This window comes from Telopea speciosissima, chromosome 3 (assembly GCF_018873765.1).
Source record: "Telopea speciosissima isolate NSW1024214 ecotype Mountain lineage chromosome 3, Tspe_v1, whole genome shotgun sequence".
NCBI classification, from domain to species: Eukaryota; Viridiplantae; Streptophyta; class Magnoliopsida; order Proteales; family Proteaceae; genus Telopea; species Telopea speciosissima.
The window spans coordinates 17,085,820-17,096,832 of record NC_057918.1 but is presented as its reverse complement, the minus strand read 5'-3'; the positions used below and the strand labels follow the sequence as shown (position 1 = coordinate 17,096,832).

General features: G+C 38.2%; 1 protein-coding gene across 1 annotated transcript; it reads left to right on the top strand.

Annotated features, from left to right (window-relative positions):
- Window positions 1-627: 627 nt before the first annotated feature.
- Window positions 628-10,492, top strand: LOC122655799. The gene is made up of 10 exons (XM_043850141.1): window positions 628-795; window positions 2,348-2,480; window positions 2,617-2,881; window positions 3,690-3,794; window positions 3,913-4,041; window positions 7,186-7,235; window positions 7,341-7,438; window positions 7,600-7,884; window positions 9,073-9,568; window positions 10,059-10,492. Exons 1-10 carry the CDS (start codon window positions 643-645, stop codon window positions 10,070-10,072), a joined length of 1,728 nt encoding a protein of 575 aa, XP_043706076.1. The 5' UTR covers window positions 628-642; the 3' UTR covers window positions 10,073-10,492.
- The last annotated feature ends 521 nt before the right edge of the window (window positions 10,493-11,013 follow it).

The window sequence follows — 11,013 nt, the reverse complement described above, 5'->3', positions numbered from 1 at the left end:
CGTGCAAAGGTGAACTCAACACACGTGCTTTGCTTTGCTCTCCTTATTTTCCAGGGGGATTGGTTTGCTATTTCTTTTGGCGGGAAAACTTGAGCTATTTCTTGAGTGAACTCAGTCAAGTTAGCTCGTGAGCTATTAGTTTTCCTTTGTTGTTGAATAGTAATAATCGAATCTGAAAGTTTCGAAATCTGTTGGAAATCGAAACCAATTTAATTAAGTTGTCTTCAATTTAACAAACAACAGTTGTAATCGAACTCTGTAAGTACGTGGTTGGGTGGAAGGTGAGGTCGTTGGCTACACAGTTAAAAATTCTGAATTTTGTGAACTATCTGAGCTTATCCCTATTCGGTGCGGTTGCTTTTATGATCAAAGAGAAACTTCAATATGAATGTCGTTGGCCGCACAGTGGCCACACAATTAAAATTCTGAAATTTGGGAACAACTCGATTTATCTGCATTCGATGGGGTTGGTTTGTTCTCAGACCTTCAATATCTTAATATCCAGAATTCAGGAAAACCCATTTGTTTAATTCCGTGTTGTCTTGGCATGCTTTTACGTGACCCACCAAAGTTTTCCAAAAGTCCTCATGTGGGAGCCAATAAAGGATTGGATAACGATTATCTATTCCTGGTCCTGTCACGATGAAGACACTAACTCCCACGTTCCCAGACTCTCTCGCCAATCTATTTATACGCGAGGAGTTACTCGAATTCGGGAAGAGTGATATGTTCGTGAGTTCTGCAGATTCTGATCTCCTTTTGGCTCTCTCGGCTTTGGTTTTGGCGTTTGTTTGTGTAGGTAAACTCTCTCTCTATCTCTGTTTTTGTAATTGCTTGTCTGGGTTCTCTGCTTCTGATTTTATTTCACATGCTATTATGCAGTTTTTGTCTGCATTTCATATGCCTACATTGATGTTTATCTGTTTTCCTCATCTGGGATTTGCTGTTATTGCCTCAATTCCATTTCAATTCACTTTTAATCTGTCTCATGTAGGTGTTTTCTCTGGGAGAATGTAGAATTGATAGCTGATATGTTTGAACTTTGAACGGATATCATGGTAAAGTGTGCTTCAAATTGGAAAATTTCTGAAGCATTTTTTTTTTGGTGATTTTCAACAAACGGCCTCTGATATACTGTTCCAGCCTGCCTGACTAACAAAGTACTCTACTATTGTTGAATTTTTTGCTTTTCAAAGTGTTTGCGTATATCAGAGATATTCTTGTGGGTTTCGGTGTGGTCCACTAATTCCGCTATGCATAATCTGTTGTTTCAGGCAGCAAGGGATGTATCATGATATACTGTTTTGTGTAAATAGATGGTCACCTCCAGTTATTTAGAATTGTCAAACTAGTTCAACATAAGAGTGTTCCTTACTGAATATTCCACTTTCTGCTTTTGATTGTGGGAAACACTTCGATGGGATGAGATGGAGCAGACCCAGGGTTGATAGCCAATGCTGTGGATTCTGCAAAAGAGGACTATGTGGATATCTTCTTTCCTATGAATTTCACTGAACAACTTATATCCTTGAAGATAGAATACCCCCATGCAGAGATTAGAGGGATCCTTTATCTCCGATGCACGTCATGTACGATCCTTTCTGTTTGTCTTCTGCTTATTAATGCACAAAAATATTCAGGAATATTGGTTTCTCCTTTCATAGTTTTGTTCTCTAGGCATCTTCGCAGGTTTGGCCCTTTTGAAAGAGTATTCAAAGTTGGAAATGCTTGTTATTATTGATTATTATGTTTTCCTTGCATGATTTTTCATTTCTAAATAATTCCAAGTTTGTCTTTATAACTGTTTCCTTAAAAGAGCTCTATTCCATCTGCCTCGAGATGCACCGACTTAAAAGTCATCTTGCATATCATGTAAAGAATCATCTTGTTTTATGTCAGGATTGGGGGCATTTATGGGAAATTCAAATATTGAAGGGGAAACATCTAGTACCCCTTCAACAGTAGGTGCTGGTCTATCTTCTACATCTATTCTCTTTATCAACGCATGCTTTAATTCCACAGTTATCTAGACATCTATTACTTCTTTACATTCAAGTCAACAGTTTGGGCATGTATTAAGGGATTCTTGTCCTCTTTGGAAGACATGGAAATGAAAAACACATGCAGCAAGACCAAAATTTTGAACTTTTTACCGAGAAGGATGTTTGCATCATATTTGTTTCTTCAGTGTTTACATGGTTAATTTTTTTTCTTTCTAAGAATACATCCTAGAATCTCTTCCTTCCGTGAGTGATGTGATGCTATGGCCACTTTTTCTTATTTTATGATTTGATTTAAGCCTGGACTGCAAGTCATGTGAAATGTCTGACATAAGCCATCTTACCAGGTTTACTGTGATGCTGTGAGGCCCACTAGTTTTCTTTATGAAAATCTTGCTTTTTGCTCATTAATGGAGGATTTGTTTGCTCGTCTAAGGACCTGGGCTTCAGATATAAGCCACCGATTCATTCGCTTTATTGGTGATTCTTTTATTTTGCTTTGTTCTTACATACTACATGTGATTATGTGTATTTGTTTCTGATGTCTTTCTAAACTCCTGTTGTTTTTTGTATTATATAGCATGATGGTTTTGATTGGGTAATAATGTTATTGCAGAGGATCTTGTGTTCAGAGATGTGAATGGATGCTCACTTTATGCGACAATCTCATCTTCTGGGCGGTATTCAAGATCTTTGTGGAGCAGCATTTCGCAATCGATTCTCCATGATTGTCCAACTTCTTCTAAGCCTTCTGATACTGGTACAAGCGTCCAAAATTATGAAAGACGGGTGTCAGACTTAGAAGAACCCTTGCCTGTAAATTATGCTAAAGTTCTAGAAACCAGCCACAGCTTTTGGACTGGCCCTTTTCTTTTCCAAGGGTATGATCCTCTTCTCATTTCCTCCTTTTAACAGTATTCTTCATTTAAATAATTCAATTCTGCAGTGATAGTTAATTTTGGCCATCAATTTGAGCTTGCTCCAGTTGCACTTGTTTCTGATGATGCCATAATGATTATGTTGATTAGTTTAGGGTGGGAAAAAAAGAAGAGGAACCTGAGATGATATCGTTGATTAATGGAGGCTGTGACCTTCTGTTTTTGTCAGTAGCCTCAAGTTTATCGGTCCAGTGACTCAAAGTTGTTGAAATTTTCCATTTAAATCTCTCTCTCGACTATTTGATTTTACTCTTTATTCCCTTTGATAGTAGGAAACATTCTGTAGATCAGATGGTTAAAGATTGTCCATGAGGCTGATTTCTTGTCCTGGAGATCTCCTAGAATGTGCCCACTCTACATATAACATGTATCTAGATCTTGTCTTAAAGGATATAAACCTATGAAGACACAATATGCTACAGTATATCCAGAAAAGAGCATGCTCTCATATAGATGTTATCTATCCTACTTCTGTCTTCATCTAATATAAGCCAATTCAAGAATTTTTCACTCGTAGATGCCAAATCACATTTGCAGTCTCAATCTGATTGAAGCCTCATATGTCTTAAAACACAAATTACCTGGAGATGGAACCAATCACCATCTGTCACATTTGTCATGAAGGCAATACTCATCTGGTTATTAAATCCTTCGACATTCTGGAAGGACGAATGGAAGATGGTTTTTATTTCAGTTATACGTCTTTCATCTGTTCCTATGGTTGTGTTATAGTTGACTCATCTGTGTGCAGGTTTAGGCTTTCATTATTTGGATTCAGACTAGCCTGGAGATTGGCCTTTACATGTTGGAGAAGTTCCTTCCTTCATATTAGGCATGTTAAAATTCGAGTCCGGAGGTAAAAAGGGCAAAAAGAAAAAGAAAAAAGTTACGTATTTTGGTGTTGAAGGGTTCCTTAAAATATTTTTATATCACTTGATTCTTTTTGAGACGTTAAGCATTTTTGGTTTGGCCAGTTTTATAACTCGACTGCAAAGGACACTACATGGATCTTCCAGTGATATTGGATGGCTGCAAAGAGCTCCTGGAGTACCACTTGTTAAGGATGGTACAATCAGATTCACGGAACTGCTTGAAGGCATAAGGTACCAATCTAATCTGATCTATGTTTATTCATATAACAATTGACCCTGAGTTCCATTATCTTGGTTCTTGCCTCTTCATTTATAGACTCTTCCACAGTCATGTAGTATTCCCCTGGTTTAAAACTCTACACTGGAAGAAGCTATGAGACTTAATGATTAGAAGAAACAGGATAAGATCTTTTATGAATTCTTCGTCTATAGAATAGCTTTCTGGTCCTCTTAAAAGGTTGGACAACAGTTGTAGTTTCCTCCTAAATGATTTGAAATGTCAATATGCCCTAACTGCTACTATTGCAAGTTCCGGATAAGGTGAAACCTCTTTATTTAAGCTCCTTTTGACTTGAGAGAAAAAAAGGCAGCATTAGGCAAACATGAAAACAAACTTAGTGGTTCCTTCTCAAGCCTACTCCACAGATGGATCAAACAACTCAATTAAGATATAACCAGTTCATATGGATGTGGATTGGTTAGGCTGGAATGGTTCCACATCTTGTCCAGTTATAAAATTCATTCTCAGAATAACAGGGATATCCTTCTGGATTGAGAATTGGCATCTTTATCCCCTCGAGTTAATGTGGAGCTGATGTAGGATCGATTTTAGGGTAAGGGTGTGTGAGAAGTTTCAATTATGGTAGTGCTATGGCTGATTGTTATTAGTGATAGTTTAGTCAAGAAAATTCAGTACTGAGGGCAAATAAAGTGGCCAGCTGGGTTGTAGAGGGGTTAGGTTGGGTCAGCAAGGGTATAGAGGCTGGTTTGAGAAATAGGGTGACAAAATGAGTCTTAGGTAGTTATTTTAAGCAACAAAAGTGAGTTACATAACAAGAGTTTGAATTCACACTAGGATTTGTAGGTCTCAATTTTAGAAGAAAGCATCCCATCTGCATTAGGATTGAGTGTTATAACACTGCAAAGAATTTGAATTCTTCACAAAGAAAAAAATTGTAAAAGGGTATACAGGTTGAAAGTCCCCTTTCTTACTTCACTTTGAAGTTCAAAACTAGAAACTACCTCCTATTTGAAAAGTAAACAACAACTAGGTGCATGTTTGGGTAAGCTCTAGACCTCTACTTGTGGGCTTCCAGAGACCAGCTTCTAGGAGCAATAAGGCGTATACAACTGAATCTGTTGGTTTGGAATCTTTGCAGCAATAGCGAGAAGCCAAGAAGTTTGAGGAAGGTGGGATCATGGGCTTTTGGCACTGGAGGCAGTAAAAATTCCAAACAGACAAAATTCTTTTTTGCTCCTTAGAAACCAGCTTCTAGGAACCCCATAAGCAGAAGCCAATAAGCTTTAGGGTTTATCAAAAAAAAAAAAAGGAAGCTTAAGGTCAACCAATCCTGAGTCCAGAGTCCAGACAACCCCAGAACATTTCATCTCTTTGATACCATGTAGATCCCAAGTGCTAGTGAAGCTCCCTTTTGGGCTGGACTTTGTCATCCCAATTCCAAATTAATGCTTGGTATGTAGTTGGGCAATTTTGCTCTTTCCTGTTCTCTCGTGAACTCTCAAGGGCTGGAATGGATAACTTTCAAGCACACAGTTAAAGGGTTTTAGACTTGAGATCTTTCATGCACCAAGGAAATCTGCTTGTCCATGTATTGCAACCATTTTCATGTATCAATCTTATGTATCTACATCTACAGGATGATACGTAAATCCAGCAGCATGATACAGAAGGTAAGCATGAGAGAAAGAGCATAGGTTAAAAAAAGGGCGTACTCAGTGCCCAAGGCTCCTGCCATTGTGGGGCCTGGGGAGGGTCATAAAGCACACAGCCTTACCCCCGCTTCGCAGAGAGGCTGTTTCTCGACTCAAACCCGCAACCACGAGGTCGCAATGGAGCAACCTTAACATGGTAGAGAAGTTAAGCATGAGTGAAAGAGCTTACGTTTCATCTACCCAGAAAAAAAAGAGCATACTTTTCCTTTGTCTAAGACAAGGGCCTTTTAAAACTCTTTTTCCATGATAATACTTCTTATTCTGAATGGTTTCTTCTTGTTCAGATGGTGTCTACCTATTCAACCACTTGGTTGCATTTTTGGCTCTTTTTCCTTGGCCAAAAGTTGCCTTACCAGAAAAGGAAACTCTTCTCCTATTTCACTGTGAAGTAGGGCTATATAGTTTTGTATTTTTTATTATTTCTTTGGGGTGTGGATGGGGAAATATCATAGCAAGCAAAATTCTTCTTGTGACAAAGTACTGGTCACTAGAGATACATAGATGATTTGTGACTTCACTGGCATTTGTAGCTTGTCAAAGTACTCATCACACCACATTATCTAAATGTGGCTTGCATTCTCAAAATTTGCACATGCAAGAGGTGGTGCCAGGTTTCTATCATGACATTCCTCTGGGTATAGCCTCTTTGCTCTGTTTCTGAAGTGGATGCTTCTATCTTGAGATATACTTGAGACAAAATAGTGATGTTTGTGTAAGGATGAGCACTGCTAGATGAGATATGCAGCAATACCCATGTGCCAAAGAAACCTCATCAACCTGCACATGTGGTGCCTTATCCAGTTCATTATGAGGTCTCAGCACTGGAGATACTTGTCATCTATAGTGAGATGCACCTGTCATGCGGGAGCTATGACAAACTCTTGTTGAGTTATCCTCTTCAGCAGCAGTTCTGCATTTTATGTCTGCATTTGGATTTTGACCACTTCAGTATTATCCTGTGTACAAGGTGCCTGTTTGATTTCAGTTCTGTACTTGAGCCTCTTCTCTCTCTTCTGTTTCCTTGACCCTAAGCATTGGTGGTTTTGTGGTAGTCAACTCTGACTTAGGCTCCCAACATAATTTTTCTGAGAAACCATGATCCCTTTCATCACAAATTAGGTCCTTCTATTTCCACTAGAGTTAGTGAAATCAGATCCTACATCACTCAATCTCAAATACACTTTATACTGATGTTTCTAAGAAAAGAAAGAATATGTTTTAGAGACTGAGAATCCCTGGCAGACTATTTTTTACTTTGGTGATTTACACATTAGCTGGATATATTTTGGTATCCATAAGTCAGTAATTGATAGCTTTCATTTGTGTTGTTACAACTCAGCAAAAATTGGTTATGTATATTCTTATGAATTGATTCAATACTATACCTAATTACTTTTTGTTTTTTGTTGGTTTTGCCTCAAGAAATGGCGAGCACACTCTACCTAATTCATTTGTATATTTGCTTATTCCAGGTGAGGAGATGTCATTCTCCCGACTATTTATGTGTGGCTTTTTGTTATTCAACTTGACTTCTGAATGGTTAATGATCCATGTCTTTTTTTAATGTGGGTTTTCAGGTCTTTTTAGCAACCATAGTCCCTTGTATTTTGTGAGCACAAAAAGGTTTTTCTCGAAGATGGGTCTTGCTTGCCATATTGCAAAGATTCATAGTGAGGTGAAGATAATTACTTTTATGTTAGACTAGGACTGAACTGGTACATAATGAAGACTCTGCCGCAACAATTTCTGCATTTATACTTTTCTGTATGAAAATTAGCAATCATCTAACCATTTTTAACCTTTTGTTTTGTTATTTGTTTATTTTTTCATATGCAGGCATCAGTTGAGCACAATGCCTGGGAACTGAAGCAATACATTGAAGAACTTTATTGGGGGTCTGGAAAGCGCATTTTGCTGCTTGGGCACAGTAAGGGTGGGGTAGATGCTGCTGCTGCTTTGTCAATTTACTGGTCGTCCTTGGATGACAAAGTTGCTGGTTTGGCACTGGTACAATGTCCATATGGTGGCACCCCAATTGCTTCTGATATTCTCCGAGAAGGCCAGATTGCTGACAAGGAAGCGAGGAGGATCATGGAGCTCTTGATCTGCAAGTTGATCAAGGTTTTCCTATCACTTTGGGATTAAAACATAGTTGAACCTTCACAAGTAAAACTTGACATTGCCATAAAATGACATGAGAACAAGCTCAGTTTAATAAAATTTGACCCCTAAGAACATTGAAACAAAAATGAAAAATAAAAAACCTTGATTGGCATTTTTTCCAACTTAATATATTTGGCTTAAAAATTTGTAAGCAGAAAAGCATGCATGAATATTTACTTTTATAAGCAAAGCCATGAATATATTTAGTTAAATCTAGCATATATCAATTGACACAAAAAAAACCTTATAAGAGTTCCCGTCTCAGGGGTTCTTTCCAATATATTATTTCTTTTCCCAATATGGGGAAGACAAAAACTGCTAAAAGAAAATTAAATTTTTCTTAACAGATCTTAATATTTGCACAAAAATTTTTCAAACGTAATGACAGATATCATCAAACTTATCAGATCAAAATTTACCATTAGAAATACCTCTTCATCTATTTCTGGTTGGTAGTGGCAAGTCTTTTCGACCAAGTTCTTCTTAGTGTAAAGGGTGAGTGTAGGAAGCATGTTTCTTTTTTCTCTGAAAATCAAGCATTTTCCTCCCTCAAGTGTTTAAGTTTTAAACCAACTTTGAGCATTTATGCTTCAAATCCCTTTTTCTAAGTAAGAAATAAAATTTGCAAGCAACGCTTATTTAAAAAAAAAAAATGATTAGAATGCCCAGATGTTGATCTGGCAAGGTGGGCTGGTTCATGAATCACTGGGTTGGGCTTGACTGGAGGCATCGATAATAACATAAAAAAAAATTTAAATTGGTTTGGCCCTTTATGATTTCTGAAAATACCACACTTGAATGAAACTTGCTGGTTTCTATGGTTTCCATCCCTTATCATGCATAGAATCTAATAGAAATGTTTTGGTGTGTAACTAACTTGGTCAGCCCCAGAACAGCATGATTTGATGTGACACATGACAACTTGGTCAACTTATTGACATATGTTTGAAGTTCACCATGGATCAGTACCTTGGGCAACTTGTGCAGATGCCCTAGGGGCTGTCATCACACCTGGCTCAGTTTTGTTTTTAGAGTAATGAACCAAAATTTCTTTGGGATTCAAAAGAGCTTCATGAACATTTGGATGAGACAAGCATTGCATTTAATTTTTTTGTCATGATAATTGCAAAATAACTTCCATTGTAGGGTGATATTCGGGCCTTAGAGGATCTCACATATGAGAAGCGGAAAGAGTTCATCATGAAGTACAAGCTACCAGAACATGTCCCCCTAGTCTCCTTCCACTCGGAAGCGAGTGTGGCCCCAGGAGTTCTTGCCATGATGTCTCACATAGGGCATGCGGAGCTTCCAAGGTTTCCCTTTCCTATCTTTGGTGGTGAGAAGTCTAATTGTGTCCAACTGAGCCGCAAGGTGCCTGTGATAATCCCTCTTGGAGCTGCCATGGCTGTGTGTGCTCTGCACTTACGACTTCGGTACGGAGAGAAGAGTGATGGAGTAGTGACCCGCTGTGATGCTGAAGTTCCAGGATCTGTTGTTGTCCGACCAGATCGGAAGCTCGACCATGCCTGGATGGTTTACTCGTCGCAGAAGAACAATCCTTGTGAGCCTGATGCTCGCGAAATGTGTGAGACTTTATTGACTTTGCTTGTGGAGATTGGCAAGATGAAGCAAAACCGTAGAGGTACCTTAATAACTAACTACTAACCTGCTTACCTACCCAATAAAAATATGAGGAGAGATGATAAAAGGTTTTAAGATGACTGTTTGGTAGTCATGATAGGTGGTCTGATTGACCATTCCATGTGATATACTGGAGAGTTGTAGCTTATTTGACATAGTTAATTAGTACAGAACCAGTCACTTTGGTACAGAGCCATTCACTTCACGTTGTTAGTGTTCGGTGTTTACTTTGATCTCTTCTCTGTCCTTCGGCTAGAAGTTTTCTTCCACACCTCCCCCCCCCCCCCAACCAAAAAAAAAAATCAACATTATTCTCTCCTCGATAAAACTCCTCAACTGTACTACTTCTCTAGTATGGCGTAACATTCAAAGTCAAATATGGTGCTCAATTTTCAAATGATTGTTTTTCTTGTAACTTAAAGTTTTTGGTTGCTGTCTGATTCTGTCTCATTTTCCTTGATGTGGGTTCTCATATGATTTACCTTGATCAGGACAATACCATTGAAGGGTGACAACATAATCATGACAGAGATACTATAAGGCTGCTCAACATGAATTGATACTATTCCATCCTCAAGATTGGTGTTGGTTTGTGTGGGGATACACATAAATATCATTGACATTGAGAGAAGCAATCGACTGAAAGATGAAGAAGAGTTTGAATCATGCAGATGCCTAGCACAACACAGCAGTAGCTTGTTAAGTGAACAATCACAGTCAAACAATCAAAGCATGTTTTTTCATGCTCAAGAAGCTTCTAATATTGATACACCAAAACCTTGTTCCATTGATATCGGTGTAAATTCATGTTTTGTGTTGGTTGTCTAGAATTCATCAGGTGCTGTGGCAGTGAGGATTTCAATCTTTTTGAATTCTTAATTTCAGGGATTTTTCTATATGTTGGATAAATACCAGGATGTGTTTGGTAATTGAGGCTTTCTCTGTGCAATATTCTTGAAACTAACTATAATTTCAGCTTTCTTGGCTAACATGCAAGTGTCCACACTACCAAAACTATAAGCATTAGTATAGGTTGGAGCCTTTTTCTTGTATTCAGAAATTTTAGAATTGATTTCTGCAACTTCAGATCCTGACTAGCTCTGGAATGTGAGTTCCAGAGATAGCCCTGCAAGTCATATTCAAGTGAAGGGAATAGCATCATAGGTGTCCTGATCAATTCCTGGTGTTTAATATTAATAACCAAAATGGCTCTTCATTCTTCTTCCTTAAACTTGAAGGTGGTATCCTAAGATTATGCCTGAAATACACATTCTAGTTGATCAAAACTCACATCATTAGAAGACATTGATTCATGCCATTGGAACAAATCAGTTGATCTGGATTAGTAACAGTTTCAGATCGACTGGGTCGGCCTTTGCAGATGCAATCCTGATTTGAATCTTTCTGGCCCATTGGACCTGTGAAACTCATCAAACATAAGATAAT